The 15,536-nt window shown below is 47.7% G+C and overlaps 1 protein-coding gene and 1 non-coding gene across 2 annotated transcripts; both read right to left on the bottom strand.

Moving 5' to 3' along the window:
- Positions 1-2,395: 2,395 nt before the first annotated feature.
- Positions 2,396-12,947, bottom strand: VHL (von Hippel-Lindau tumor suppressor). The gene is made up of 3 exons (XM_010369382.2): positions 12,404-12,947; positions 9,954-10,076; positions 2,396-6,189 (listed from the first exon to the last, which is right to left on the bottom strand). The coding sequence occupies exons 1-3, from the start codon at positions 12,741-12,743 to the stop codon at positions 6,011-6,013; spliced, it is 642 nt and encodes a 213-aa protein (XP_010367684.1). The 5' UTR covers positions 12,744-12,947; the 3' UTR covers positions 2,396-6,010.
- A 425-nt stretch (positions 12,948-13,372) lies between these two features.
- Positions 13,373-13,474, bottom strand: LOC115892253. Its single transcript, XR_004052144.1, has one exon. It is a non-coding gene; the product is annotated as a small nucleolar RNA U13 (small nucleolar RNA).
- Between the last annotated feature and the right edge of the window lie 2,062 nt (positions 13,475-15,536).

Genomic DNA, 15,536 nt, shown 5'->3' with positions numbered 1-15,536 from the left:
AATTCTGCAGTGAACACTAACTAGGTAGCCTCTAATTCACTTCCGACACAATCTTTCTGGAAATAATATCAGATCCTGCAGGTTAAGGGCTCAGTCCTCAAGACTGCCCCCACTCCCACACCAGTACAAGTCTAGGGCTCCAGAACTTCTGACCAACCAGCTTCAAGTTAGGGTTCCCACCACCCTCTCTTTGGGTTTAATTTGCTGGAGTGGCTAACAAAACTCAGTGAAAAATGTTTACCAGCTTTTTTTTTCAAGACAGGGTCTTGCTCTGTCACCCAGGTTGGAATGCAAACTGAACAGCTGGGACTGCAGGCATGCGCCACCACTCCTGGTTATTTTTTTTTTTTTTTTTTCCTAGTAGAGACAGGATCTCACTATGATGTCCAGGCTGGCCTTGAACTCCTGGGCTCAAGCAATCCTCCTACCTCAGCCTCCCAAAGTGCTGGGATTGTATGTGTGAGCCACCACGCCCAGCCTACCCGGTTTATCATAAAGGATATAACAAAGGATACAGATGAAGAAATGCATAGACCAAGGCATAGGGTAAGGGGCACAGAGCTTCTGTCCCCTCCCTGGACAAACCACCTTCCAGGAACCTCTACAAGTTCAGCTATCCTGATGCTCTCCACTGTCCTCATGGGTTTTAACGAGGCTTTATATCACCATTCCTTCCCCCAGGGTATGGGGTGGGACCTTTTCTGAAATGAGGGCTGTAATACCAGGGCTTTGGGAGGCCAAGGTGGGAGGATCGCTTGAGCCCAGGAGTTCAAGACCAGCCTGGGCAACACAGCGAGACCCCATCTCTACAAAAAAACTTAAAAATTAACCAGGCAAGGTGGCTCACATCCATAACAAGGGCTATGGGAGTTATGAGCCAGGAACAAAAACAGAAAACATATACATCATAACACTGGTTTCATATACACCTTATAGACACAGGCTAAAGGTAATTTTGAGCAATATTTTTCATAGTTTTGCACATGAAACGAAGTTTGCGTTAAGTACTCACATGTGGGCTGGGCGCGGTGGCTCAAGCCTGTAATCCCAGCACTTTGGGAGGCCGAGGCGGGCGGATCACGAGGTCAGGAGATCAAGACCATCCTGGCTAACATGGTGAAACCCCGTCTCTACTAAAAAAAAAATACAAAAAACTAGCCGAGCGAGGTGGCGGGCGCCTGTAGTCCCAGCTACTCGGGAGGCTGAGGCAGGAGAATGGCGTAAACCCAGGAGGCGGAGCTTGCAGTGAGCTGAGATCTGGCCACTGCACTCCAGCCTGGGCTACAGAGCGAGACTCCGTCTCAAAAAAAAAAAAAAAAAAAAAAAAAAAAGTACTCACATGTGGAATTTTCCACTTGTGGAGTCACGTCAGGACTCAGAAACTGTAGGATTTTAGCACTTTGGATTTGGAATTTTTGGACTAGGGATACTCAATCTGTATTGAAGGGGTATCAGGAAGCCTATGACTAGCAGAGAGTGGGACTGAGGTGCTAAGAATGGGACACAGAGACCCAGGGTGAAAGTATCCGAAAAGTTCACACTGGTGTTCACACACTGTGTAAAACACTGGTATCCATTTCATATCCTTAATGCACTGATTTCTAGCACATGCCCTCACTGTTGTATTCTCAACATATATATATATATATATATATATATATATTTTTTTTTTTTTTTTTTTTTTGAGACAGAGTTTCACTCTTGTCGCCCAGGCTAGAGTGCAATGGTGCAATCTCGGCTCACTGCAACCTCTGCCTCCCAGGTTCAAGCAATTCTCCTGCCTCAGCCTCCTGAATAGCTGGGATTATAGGCACACGCCACCACACCCAGCTAAGTTTTTTTCATTTTTAGTAGAGATAGGGTTTCACCATGTTGGCCAAGCTGGTCTCGAACTCCTGACCTCAGATGATCTGCCCGCCTTGGCCTCCCAAAGTGCTGGGATTACAGGCGTGAGCCACCTCACCTGGCCTTATTCTCAACATAATTAATTGCTGGTGAAATATTAACCACTTACCTTTTTGGGTTCTGTTTTCATGGGAAAAAACTTTGTTTCTGAAGTGAATGTTTTTCTTCTTAATATTTTTCTGTAGTGTTTAATTTTGTATAGTGATACATTTCTTTTATAAGAAAAATAAAGCTAAAATAAACAATGTTAAGTAAAAAAGAAAATCCAGGGTTGGAAAGAGAAGAGACTTGGAATGAGGCTGGTGGCTTATGTCTGGATCTCCTTCTCATCCTGGGCCTTTATGTAAACAGGTTTCAAAACTCTCTGAGAGAGAAGTGCCTGGTTAAAACACCACACAACACACCTTGCCTATTTCCTTTACTCAGCACCATTTAATGTATTAAAGAACAGCTTAAAAAAAAAAAAAAACTTAAAATAGGAACTTCACAGTCTCTTAAGAGCTATATATTTAATACATTCACAAGATTTCAAATGAAAAACATATATTATTCACGCTACAGGTTTTTAATTTTCCTTGGACAACACCAAAAACACAGTACTCAAACTGCATGGGTTTTTTTTTTTGTTTTTTGTTTTTTTTTTGAGATGGAATTTCACTCTTGTTGCCCAGGCTGGAGTGCAATGGTGTGATCTTGCCTCACTGCAACCTCCACCTCCCAGGTTCAAGAGATTCGCCTGCCTCAGCCTACCGAGTAGCTGGGATTACAGGTGCCCGTCTCCATGCCCGGATAATTTTTGTTTTGTTTTTTTTTCCTTTTTGAGACAGTGTCTCACTCTGTTGCCCAGGCTGGAGTGCAGTGGCATGATCTCGGCTCATTGCAAGCTCTGCCTTCTGGGTTCAGGCCATTCTCCTGCCTCAGCCTCCCAAGTACCTGGGACTACAGGCGCTCACCACCACGCCCATCTAATGTTTTCTATTTTTCAGTAGAGACAGGGTTTCACCGTGTTAGCCAGGATGGTCTCGATTTCCTGACCTCCTGATATACCCACCTCGGCCTCCCAAAGTGCTGGGATTACAGGTGTGAACCACTGCACCTGGCAATTTTTGTATTTTAAGTAGAGATAAGGTTTTACCATGTTGGCTAGGATGGTCTTGAACTCCTGACCTCAGGTGATCCATCTGCCTCGGCCTCCCAGGATGGTGGGATTACAGGCATGAGCCACCGTGCTCGGCCTGCATGTTTTAACAAGAGGAACATGAACTATCATTTTGACACAAAGGTTAAAAAAAAGGCCGGCTGGACACGGGGGCTCACGCCTGTAATCCCAGCACTTTGGAAGACTGAGGTGGGCGGATCACGAGGTCAGGAGATCAAGACCATCCTGGCCAACATGGTGAAACTCCGTCTCCACTAAAAATACAAAATTAGCCGGGCATGGTGGCGGGCACCTGTAATCCCAGCTACTCAGGAGGGTGAGCCAGGAGAATCGCTTAAAGCCAGGAGGTGGAGCTTGCAGTGAGGAGAGATCACGCCACTGCACTCCAGCCTGGGCAACAGAGCGAGACTCCATCTCAAAGAAAAAAAAAAAAGACTATTTGCTGAATGTTGAAAGAAGGGGCTAAAATCAGTTGAAATTTGCAGTAGAAGGAAAACTGTGGAGTGTCTCATTCACTTCACTCTGATTTGATTTTTTTTTTTTTTTTTTGAGAGAGTATTGCTGTGTCACCCAGGCTAGAGTGCAACAGTGCGATATCAGCTCACTGCAACCTTCGCCTCCTGGGTTCAAGCAATTCTCCTGCCTCAGCCTCCTGAGTAGCTGGGATTACAAGCGTGCGTCACCACACCTGGCTAATTCTTGTATTTTTAGTAGAAACAGGGTTTCACCATGTTGGCCAGGCTGGTCTTGAACTCCTGACCTCAGGTGATCTGCCCGCCTTGACTTCCCAAAGTGCTGGGATTACAGGCATGAGCCACCATGCTTGGCCTGATTTTTTTTTTTTTTTTTTTTTTTTTGAGCCAGGGTCTTGCTCCGTCCCCCAGGCTGGAGTGCAGTGGCGTACTCATGGCTCACTGCAGCCTCCAATTCCTAAACTCAAATGATCTTCTCACCTCAGCCTGCCAAGTAGCTAGGATTACAGATGTGTGCCGCCACACTAATTTTTTAAAATTTTTTTGTATAGATGGGGTCTCACTATGAGCCCAGGCTCATCTTGAAGTTCTGGGCTCAAGCAGTCCTCTTCCTTGGCTTCCCAAAGCACTGGGATTACAGGTGTGAGCCAGCACGCCAGCCACCACTCTCATTTTTGAGCACAGGAATTGTGCCCAAAGGCTAGGATAAGGAATTAAAGATTCCAAGAAATACCCCCAAACATGAATTATAAAAGGAAGACTACACTAATGTTTGTGAAAAGCTTATAACAACATAGAGAAATAGTTAAGTTACAAAGTTAAATGAAAAAGTAGGGTATAAAACTGTATAAACAGTATAATCTCAACTATGTAAAAATCAACCAATATATGCCCTAAAAAGGCTGAAAGGAAACTGTTAATGTGGCTGTGTTTAAGAAGTGTATCTAATAGGGATCTTTTTTCTTCCTTTTTAGTTTTGTCTTTTCCAAATGTTTCTCTACTGGGGATATTTTTTTTAAAAGCCATTAGGGGAAGAATAGAATAAAAATTGGAAAAAAAAAAGCTATTAGTTACAAAAAACTGAGTCTGATAGAAGTATTGAATTTGAGTTAATGAATTTAAGTCTAGCCTATAAGAGTTTGTACATTTAGAAAACTATGAAACATTCCAGGCTACTCCATGAATCCACTGGTAGGACCAGAAGTTAGAGGTGGAAGTGCCACCTGGTCCTGCCCGATGAAAAATGCTGAATCAGCCAGGCACGGTGGCTCACACGCCTGTAATCCCAGCATTTTGTGAAGCTGAGGTGGGTGGATCACCTGAGGTCAGGAGTTTGAAACCAGCCTGGCCAACATGGTAAAACCCCGTCTCTACTAAAAGTACAAAAATTAGCCAGGCGAAGTGGCAGGCGCCTATAATCCTAGCTACTCAGGAGGCTAAGGCAGGAGAATTGCATGAACCCAAGAAACAGAGGTTGCAGTGAGCCGAGATGGCGCCACTGCACACCAGCTCAGGTGACAAGAGCGAGACTCCGTCTCAAAAAAACAAAACAAAACAAAACAAAACACCCAAATCAATCAGGAATGTCCCATATTTACAAAAAAGAACAGAAATACTCACATTTAGCAAAACCTTATTTGCCCATTAATACTAGAATCAAACATGCAGATTTTCTCCTATTTTCTGTGCAGCTGTCAAGTTACAAAAATGCCATTATCACAACTATAGAAAGTCAATTCTAGTTTAGAAATAGTAATAAAACAGCACTTCAACAAGAGTGGACCAAGAAAAGTGCACAACTTAGAAAATTTAAAAAGTGCTTCCTATAAAAATGATTCCCTTTAAGACATTTGTTCACTGTATACATTTTAAGGTCCCCTCTCCCACCCCCAAACAAAAATAGAGGCAGAACTTCTAAGCACTTTCTAACAAAGCGTCCCCTGGTTTGTTCCTCTGACAAACCCTGACTGAAGGCTCATGATGTGCAGGCACTGGGGTCTCAAAGAGGACAAAGACTTGTCCCTGCCTCAAGGATGCCTCAGTCTTCCCAAAACAGGAGGCAGATAAGTCACCAACCATTATGGATGTAGAATGGATGTATTATATATCCATTAAAAGCAGATGCCACTGCCTTCTTAAAATTAAACAATATGCTGCAATTCACACTGAATTACTTATACAAACCTCCTTACACGCAAGCTGTCCTGACTTACTAGGAGGCAAAAATGCCACCACCTTCTCCTGATAAATACTTCTCTAATGGGCAGGCATTAAATTACATTTTGTGATATTTGCCCCTAAACATCACAATGCCTAGTTAACTCAGTTAACTTTCTTTTAAGCAATGGTGCCTATTTTACTCTGAGAATGAGACCTTTTGAAACTGAGTAAGGAACCAGTCCTGTATGTAGAGCAAGACTCATCAGTACCATCAAAAGCTGAGATGAAAGAGTGTACATTTCAACAGAAATCTTCAATCTCCCATCCGTTGATTTGCAATGTGCTCCTGCGTGAGTCGCTCCAGGTCTTTCTGCACATTTGGGTGGTCTTCCAGATCTTCGTAGAGCGACCTGACAATGTCCAGTCTCCTATAATTCTCAGGCCTGACTAGGCTCCGGACAACCTGGAGGCATCGTTCTTTCAGAGTATACACTGGAAGAGCAAAAACCAAATCCTCAGTGGCAGACTAGGGTCTCAGTACAAGGAATGAGCAAGAGGCTTTGCCAACAGCTACCTTTACTACTGATGGATCTCACTTTAGGTTACAGAAAAAAATGAGTGCACGTATGTGGCAGTGTGTTATACTGATGGCCCCCTATGGACACCTCATGGTAGTAATTTCACCTTGAAATGGGCTGGGCTTGTGACTGCTTTAACTAACTGAATGTGGATGAAGCGACGCTGCAATTCTGGGTAAAAGCCTTAAAAAGGCCTGTCGACTTCTGCTTTTATCCTTTTGAAAGCCCTGAGCTACCGTGCTAGAGAGACTACATAAAGAAGAACAGGCCCTGGCCAGGCATGGTGGTTCATGCCTGTGATCCCAGCACTTTGGGAGGCTGACGTGAGTGGATCGCCTGAGCTCAGGAGTTCGAGACCAGCCTGGGCAACATGGCGAAACTCCGTCTCTATAAAATATACAAAAAATTACCCAGGCATGGTGGCACGTGCCTGTGGTCCCAGCGACTGGGGAGGCTGAGGTGGGAGGATCATTTGAGCCCTGGAGGCAGAGGTTGCAGTGAGCTGAGATCATGACACTGTACTCCAACCTGGGTGACAGAGTGAGAACCCATCTCGAAAAAAAAGAAAAAAGAAAAAAAAAAAAGAGGGACAGGTCCAGCCCCCAGCTGCCAGCAAAAGACAGCCATACCAATGACTACCACCAGCAGAGTAACCGCCTAGCTGAGCCCAGCCTGGACTACAGAATTATGAACAAATAAAATGGTGGGCCAGGTGCGGTGGCTCACATCTGTAATCCTAGCACTTTAGGAGGCTGAGACAGGCAGATTGCCTGAGCTCAGCAGTTCAAGATCAGCCTGGTCAACATGGCGAAACCCCAGTCTCCACTAAAATGCAAACAATTAGCCAGGCTTGGTGGTGCACACCTGTAGTCCCAGCTGCTGAAGCAGGAGAATTGCTTGAACCCAAGAGGCAGAGGTTGCAGTGAGCCAAGATCACACGCCACTGCACTCCAGCCTGGGTGACACAGTGAGACTCTGTCACCAAAAAAAAAAAAAAAAAAAAAAAGGTGGTTATTAGTTTTGGGGTGGTAGTCACAAAACACATAACCAAAACAATGTGTACTTAGAAAATCTAGTACAACTGAATTGGGTATCCCAATTCCTATTTTACACTCACTGGAAACGTACTCCTTAAGGGTATTCTATAAGGCAAATTTACCAAATGTTAACTCAGCAATGCTCATTTTTATATATCTACTTCCTTAAAACAGAATCTATGCACACATATTAATTTGAATCCTATGAAACCCATGTATTTGGGGGGGGTTTGTGGGTTGTTGTTTTTTTTTTCTTTTTTGAGACAGGGTCTCACTCTGTCACCTGGGCTGGAGTGCAGTGGTATGATCATGGCTCACTGCAGCCTCGAACTCCTGGGCTCAAGGGATCCTCCCACCTCAGCCTCCCAAATAGCTGCGACTACAGGCACATGCTAAGATGGCCAGGTAATTTAAAAAAATTTTTTTTGTAGAGCTGGGGTCTCACTTTGTTGTCCAGGCTGGTCAAGAACTCCTGGCCTCAAGCAACCCTCCCGCCACAGCCTCCCTAAGTGCTGGAATTACAGGCATGATTACAGGCATGAGCCACCACACATTGCTGGTCTTTAGTGAGTTTTTTTTACCCACAGGAACATCAGTTTATTAGGGTGTACCCTGATAAAATCATTTGAGCTTCAAACAAATAGCGAAGTATTATACCAATCTTCAATGATAAAAAAAAATAAAAGGCCGGGCACGATGGCTCAAGCCTGTAATCCCAGCACTTTGGGAGGCCGAGACGGGCGGATCATGAGGTCAGAAGATCGAGACCATCCTGGCTAACACGGTGAAACCCCGTCTCTACTAAAAAATACAAAAAACTGTCCGGGCGAGGTGGCGGGCGCCTGTAGTCCCAGCTACTCGGGAGGCTGAGGCAGGAGAATGGCGTAAATCCGGGAGGCGGAGCTTGCAGTGAGCTGAGATCCGGCCACTGCACTCCAGCCCGGGCGAAAGAGCGAGACTCCGTCTCAAAAAAAAAAAAAAAAAAACAGGCCGGACACGGTGGCTCACACCTGTAATCCCAGCACTTTGGGAGGCTGAGGTGGGCGGATCACCTGAGGTCAGGAGTTCAAGATCAGCCTGGCAAACATGGTGTAACCACGTCTCTACTAAAAATAGAAAAATTAGCCAGGTGTGGTGGCAGGCGCCTATAACCCCAGCTACCCAGGAGGCTGAGGCAGGAGAATCACTTGTACCTGGGATGCAGAGGTTGCAGTGAGCCGAAATCATACCACTGCACTCCAGCCTGGATGACACTGTGAGACTCTCTAAAAATAAAAACAAAAATAAATACACCTCTGATTGGCACTGTGAGCTTGATTGTGTTAAATTAAAAATACACAGGCCGGCCAGGCACGGTGGCTCAAGCCTGTAATCCCAGCACTTTGGGAGGCCGAGACGGGCGGATCACGAGGTCAGGAGATCGAGACCATCCCGGCGAACACGGTGAAACCCCGTCTCTACTAAAAAAATACAAAAAACTAGCCAGGCGAGGTGGTGGGCGCCTATAGTCCCAGCTACTCGGGAGGCTGAGGCAGGAGAATGGCGTAAACCCGGGAGGCGGAGCTTGCAGTGAGCTGAGATCCCGCCACTGCACTCCAGCCTGGGCGACAGAGCCAGACTCCGTCTCAAAAAAAAAAAAAAAAAAAATACATAGGCCAGGCACAGTGGCTCACGCCTGTAATCCCAACACTTTGGGAAGCCAAAGCGGGTAGATCACAAGGTCAGGAGAACGAGACCATCCTGGCTAACATGGTGAAACCCCATCTCTACTAAAAAATACAAAAAAAATTAGCCAGGCATGGTAGCGGGCGCCTGTAGTCCCAGCTACCGGGGAGGCTGAGGGAGGAGAATGGCACGAACCCAGGAAGCGGAGCTTGCAGTGAGCCAACATCGTGCCACTGCACTCCAGCGTGGGCAACAGAGCGAGACTCCTCCGTCTCAAATAAATAAATAAATAAAAATAAAAATACACAGGCCGGGTGCTGCGGCTGACACCTGTAAATCCCAGCACTTTGGGAGGCTGAGGCAGACAGATCATGAGGTCAGGAGATGGAGACCATCCTGCTAACATAGTGAAACCCTGTCTCTACTAAAAACACAAAAAATTAGTGGGGTGGGTGGCACACGCCTGTAGTCCCAGCTACTCAGGAGGTTGAGACAGGAGAATCGCTGGAACCCAGTAGGCGGAGGTTGCAGTGAGCCGAGACTGCGCCACTGTACTCCACCCTAGCCAACACAACGAGATTCCATCTCAAAAAAAATTAAAAAAATTAGAAGTCAACAACAAATAAGCCAAAATATCTCATGCTCTACACATTGTTCTCCTGGAGCTCCAGGGCACAATTCGGCCAGGGAAACAAAAGGCGTTCATAATTTTACAATTCTACAAAACTAACCTATGATGTGATACTTTAATTTCGCTTGTCTCTTAAGAGCCCAAAGTGGTTTTGAGACACCATAACATCTTTAACACAGAACATACAAATACATCAGTTCCATTTTATTTATGGTAGAGAATAGGATACAAAAAGATTGGATACCTTGCCTGACATCAGGCAAAAATTAAGGACTGGGCTTAATTTTTCAAGTGGCCTATCCACAATAAACAACCTTTTTAAAAAGTAAAACTGAACATCAGTACCTGGCAGTGTGATATTGGCAAAAATAGGCTGTCCGTCAACATTGAGAGATGGCACAAATAATTCAGTTTGGTTAACCAGAAGTCCATCGTGTGTCCCTGCATCTCTGAAGAGCCAAAGGTGACCTATCAGGACAAGAAAAGGTTGTTAAAGAGCCACACCGGTGGCCGGGCGCGGTGGCTCACGCCTGTAATCCCAGCACTTTAGGAGGCCGAGGCGGGCGGATCACGAGGTCAGGAGATCAAGACCATCCTGGCTAACGCGGTGAAACCTCGTCTCTACTAAAAATACAAAAAAATTAGCCGGGTGTGGTAGCGAGTGCTTGTAGCCCCAGCTACTTAGGAGGCTGAGGCAGGAGAATGGCATGAACCAGGGAGGTGGAGCTTGCAATGAGCTGAGATCACGCCACTGCCCTCCAGCCTGGGCAACAGAGCAAGACTCCATCTCCAAAAAAAAAAAAAAAGAGCTACACTGGTCTGAGTCAGGGCACCTATTTTCTCCATTTCCCCTGACCTACACAAAAAGCTAAAAAGCTTGCCTCTCACTCTTCTTAAATATCATACAAAGCCCTTCTAGTAACATTATCTCAGTCAGTCCTCACAACAGATCCATTTACAGATGAGAAAACAGGTCTGAGAGGGCAAGTGACATGCTCAAGGTATAAGACAGTAAGCAAAGAGCACATACTTGAAGCTCCTGTAATCCCAGCTACTCGGGAGGCTGAAGCAGGAGAATCGCTTGAACCAGAGAGTCGGGAGGTTGCATTGGGAGGCTGCAGTGAGCCAAGATTGCACAACAACACTCCAGTCTGGTGACAGATCCAGACTCCACCTCATATATATATATATATGTATATATATAGAAAAACTTTCAAAGGGCTGGGCGCAGTGGCTCACACCTGTAATCTCAGCACTTTGGGGGGCCAAGGCAGGTGGATCATCTGAGGTCAGGAGATCGAGACCAGCCTGGCCAAAATGACGAAACACCCATCTCTACTAAAAAAAAAATTAGCCAGGATTGGTGGCACACGCCTCTCATCCCGGCTCCTCGGGCGGCTGAGGCAAGAGAACCACTTGACCCCAGGTGGCGGATGTTGCAATGAGCCGCAATTGTGCCACTGCATTCTAGCTTGCGTCACTGCATTCTAGCTTGGGCCACTGCACTCCAGCTTGGAGGGCAAGACTCCCGTCTCAAAAAAAAAAAAAAAAATTTCAATGCCTCCATATTCCTAGGGGGTAAAATCACCTTTTCAGTTTCCTCTCCCAAGACTCCAGGTCTCAACGCACTCATGTCTAGAACCTCTTACCTAGGATTGGGTAGCTCCTACTCCATCCTGCTCCCTTCCTTCTCTGGGAAGCGCTCCTTAACTGAAACCACACAACCATAACCCCTCCAACTCCGAGCGAGCAGACAGGTAGGTCAAGCTCCCACGTCACACACGCTCGGCTCTTCCGGCGCCAACATGACCCTAGCTTATTCCTGTCAGTTAATGCATCTGTCTGTCTCCCCAGGAGGAATATGTTCTCCATGAGGGCAGACTGCCCACAACTGGCCCACTGGAGTCATCAGGACTGAACAGATGGGATGTTAAGGATGGAGCTTTTCTTTTTTGTGTGTGTGTGAGACGGAGTCTCGCTCTGTCGCCCAGGCTGGAGTGCAGTGGCCGAATCTTAGCTCACTGCAAGCTCCGCCTCCCGGGTTCACGCCATTCTCCTGCCTCAGCCTCCCGAGTAGCTGGGACTACAGGAGTCCCCCACCTGGCCCGGCTAGTTTTTGTAGTTTTTAGTAGAGACGTGGTTTCGCCGTGTTAGCCAGGATGGTCTCGATCTCCTGACCTCGTGATCCGCCTGTCTCGGCCTCCCAAAGTGCTGGGATTACAGGCTTGAGCCACCGCGCCCGGCCGAGCTTTTCTTTTAGGGGAAAATACACGTGGGGCGGGGGGTGAGGGGAGTCACCTTCAAATGCAAACTATTCAGACTTATAAAGAATGCTCTGGGCCGGGCGCGGCGGCTCACGCCCATAATCCCAGCACTTTGGGAGGCCGAGGCGGACGGATCACGAAGTCAGTAGTTCGAGACCAGCCTGATCAACATGGTGAAATCCCGACTCTACTAAAAATACAAAAATAAGCTGGGCGTGGTGGCGCGCGTCTGTAATCCCAGCAACTCAGGAGGCTGAGGCAGGAGAATCGCTTGAACCCGGGAGGCGGAGGCTGCAGTGAGTCGAGATCGCGCCACTGCACTCCAGCCTGGGTGACAGTGAGACTCCCTCTCGGAAATAAAAAAAAAAAAAAAAGAATGCTCTGACGCTTGCGAGCAGCGTCACCCTGGATGTGTCCCGCCTCAAGGGGCCTCAGTTCCCCGTCTGCAAAATGCACCCCGGAGCGGTTGAGGGCCTTCAGCAGACCGTGCTATCGTCCCTGCTGGGTCAGGCCTCAGGGCCGGGCCCGTACCTCGGTAGCTGTGGATGCGGCGACCCGTGCCAGGCGGCAGCGTTGGGTAGGGCTGCGGCTCGCCGTCGAAGTTGAGCCATACGGGCAGCACCACGCGCGGGCTGCGGTTGCAGAAGATGACCTGGGAGGGCTCACGCGAGTTCACCGAGCGCAGAACGGGCCGCGGCCGCCCTGCCTCCATCTCCTCCTCGGCGCCCAGTTCCTCCGGGCCGGACCCTTCCGGGCCGGACTCCTCGGCGCCCGACTCCTCCCGGCCGTCCTCTTCAGGGCCGTACTCTTCGGCGCCTGCCTCCTCCGCGCCTGCCTCAGCCTCGTCCCAGTTCTCCGCCCTCCGGGGCATTCCCTCCGCGGCCCAGACCACCCGGGCTGGACGCCGCGGGATTCGCCGGCCGGACGCGGGGCGGAGCTGCGTGCTCGCTCCCGAGTAGACCTCCGTAGTCTTCGCGCGCGCTGGGTAGAGGATGGAACCCGCTCGAGGAAATAGCCGGCGAGTGCGCGTGCGCAAAAGGATCCTCCAGCACCAGTGGCCGTTCTAACGGAGGCGGAGGCTGAGCGGAGGCGGAGGATGAACGAAGACGAGCCTAGGCCAACTCGTTACTGTATTTCCACTATAATTTTTTTTTTTCACTCCTCTGAGGTTTGGTTTTTGGTGTTTTTTTTTGAGACAGGGTCTCACTGTCGCCCAGGCTGGAGTGCAGTGGCGCGAGCTTGGCCCACTGCAGCTTTGACCTCCCTGGCTCAAGCGATCCCCCCGTCTCAGCCTCCAGAGCAGTTGGTACTACAGGCGCGCACCACCATGCCCGACTCATTATTTTTATTTGTTGTTTGAGACGGAGTCTCGCTATGTTGCCTAGGCTGGTCTGGAACTCCTGGGTTCAAGTGATCCTCCTGCCTTGGCCTCTCAAAGTGCAGGGATTACAGGCCTTAGCCACCGTTCCTAGCCGACTAACTGAATTTTTTTTTTCTTCATGTCAGACGCGCAATGTGCCGCCGTACTAAAAAGGTTCGAGGGTGGCACATCTCACACACACGGGAACACCCAGTCATCACGCTTATAAACTGCAAAAAGTCAGCTAACTGAATTTTTACAAGGCATGGGTGATTAGTAAAGAGGGAAAAATAATTAGACCTACTATGTGCAGAGCACTCTGGTGGAAATTGGCAAATAAGATATTTACTTTAGGGCAATTAAAACTACAAACATAAACACTCATGACCTTTGTTCATTTTACAAATATTTATTAAGGCCTTACTATGTACCACCTATGGTGGTAAGTGTTGAAAATATTGTAAAAATCGGTCATGTTTCCTGCCTTCACTGTACTTCGATAAAAGGGTCATACAGCAATCAATCACACAAATAAAATTGCAACTATGGCCGGGTGCAGTGGCTCACACCTGTAATCCCAGCACTTTGGGAGGCCGAAGCGGGCTGATCAGGAGGTCAGGAGTTCGAGACCAGCCTGACCAACATGGTGAAACCCCATCTCTACTAAAAATACAAAACTTAGTCTGGCGTCGTGGTGCAGGCATGTAATCCCAGCTACTTAGGAGGCTGTGGCAGGAGAACTGCTTGAACCCAGGAGGCGGAGGTTGCAGTGAGTGCCACTGCACTCCAGCCTGGGTGACAGAATGAGACTCTGTCTCAAAGAAAAAAAAAAAATTGCAACTGTGACTCGTACAACAAAAAGAGACACAGGGTACTATAGAAGGCTAAAGATCTGGGGGTCAAGGAAGATGGTACACAATTCTGTGTAATTAAATGTTCAATGATGTGGGATGGACTCAGGTGGAGACGCAGCTCAGAGAAAGAAGGATTCAGAGAGTTTTATATTAGTTAAAAATATATATTTTTAAGACACTCTCACTTTATCACCCAGGCTGGAGTGCAGTGGCTCGATCTCAGCTCACTGCAACCTCTGTCTACTGAGTTCAAGCGATTCTCGTGCCTCAGCCTCTGGAGTAGCTGGGATAACAGGTGTGTGCCACCACACCCAGGTAATTTTTGTATTTTTAGTAGAGACGGGGTTTCACCATGTTTGCCAGGCTGGTCTCGAACTCCTGACCTCAGGTAATCTGCCTGCCTTGGTTTTCGAAAGTGCTGGGATTACAGGTGTGAGCCACTGTGCCCAGGTCAAAAATAAATTTCAAGTAGAAAGAAAAAGTCTATCAAGTGCCAGGCACTGTGCTAAGCATCCCACATGAATTAAGGCTATGTCATTATCTCCATTTCGCAGCTAAGAAAACAGAAGGGTATATAAGAAAATGAAGGCCAGGCACCGTATGCCTGTAATCACAAGACTTCAGGAGCCCAAGGGAGATAGATCACTTGAGTCCAGGAGTTTGAAACCAGCCTGGGCAACATAGCAAGGCCCTGTCTCTATAAAAAATGAAAAAATCAGCCAGGAATGGTGGCGTGCACCTGTAGTCCCAGCTACTCAGGAGGCTGAAGCAGGAGGATCACTTGAGCCCGGGAGGTCGAGGCTGCAGTGAGCTGTGATCATACCAGGGCACTCCAGCCTGGGCAACAGAACCAGACCCTGTCTCAAAAAAAAAAGAAAAAAAAGAATGTGAAAAGGGTAGTGTAGTCAGAATGCTGGGTCAGAGAGGTTCATCATCTGATGCCTTAGGGAAAAATGACAGTACGAGTGAACCTCAGGAGCTGGACATCTCCACAAAAGCACTGACACCATGAACCTAAATAATTCTGCCTAGGGCTCTCCTTAACAACTTACTACAAAGAGATGGTGTATCCTGGTAGCCTCTAGCAGGATTAAGTGACCAGCAGTGATGCTGGACCCCCAGCTACATTAACAACATGAAAATGTTGTAGAGAAAAATCCCAAAGTAGGCTAGACGTGGTGGCTCATGCCTGTAATCCTAGCACTTTGAGAGGCCAAGGTGAGCAGATCACTTGAGGTCAGGAGTTCGCGACCAGCCTGGCCAACGTGGTGAAATCCCATCTCTACTAAAAATACAAAAAATTAGCCGGCATGGTGGCCCGTGCCTGTAGTCCCAGCTACTCGGGAGGCTGAGGCAGGAGAATCACTTAAACCCGGGAGGCGGAGGTTGCAGTGATCCCAGATAGCACTACTGCACTCCAGCATGGGCGACAGAGTGAGACTCCATCTCA

Source organism: Rhinopithecus roxellana, chromosome 1, assembly GCF_007565055.1.
Source record: "Rhinopithecus roxellana isolate Shanxi Qingling chromosome 1, ASM756505v1, whole genome shotgun sequence".
NCBI classification, from domain to species: domain Eukaryota; kingdom Metazoa; phylum Chordata; class Mammalia; order Primates; family Cercopithecidae; genus Rhinopithecus; species Rhinopithecus roxellana.
The sequence above is the reverse complement of the archived record's forward strand: the minus strand, read 5'-3'. Positions and strand labels throughout refer to the sequence as shown.

Coding starts and splice junctions, on each gene's coding strand:
- VHL (XM_010369382.2), bottom strand. CDS start 12,743: ATGCCCCGGAGGGCGGAGAACTGGGACGAGGCTGAGGCAGGCGCGGAG. Junction 10,077..12,403: donor CCGCATCCACAGCTACCGAG/GTACGGGCCCGG, acceptor TTGTCCTGATAG/GTCACCTTTGGCTCTTCAGA. Junction 6,190..9,953: donor TGCCAATATCACACTGCCAG/GTACTGATGTTC, acceptor TTGCTCTTCCAG/TGTATACTCTGAAAGAACGA.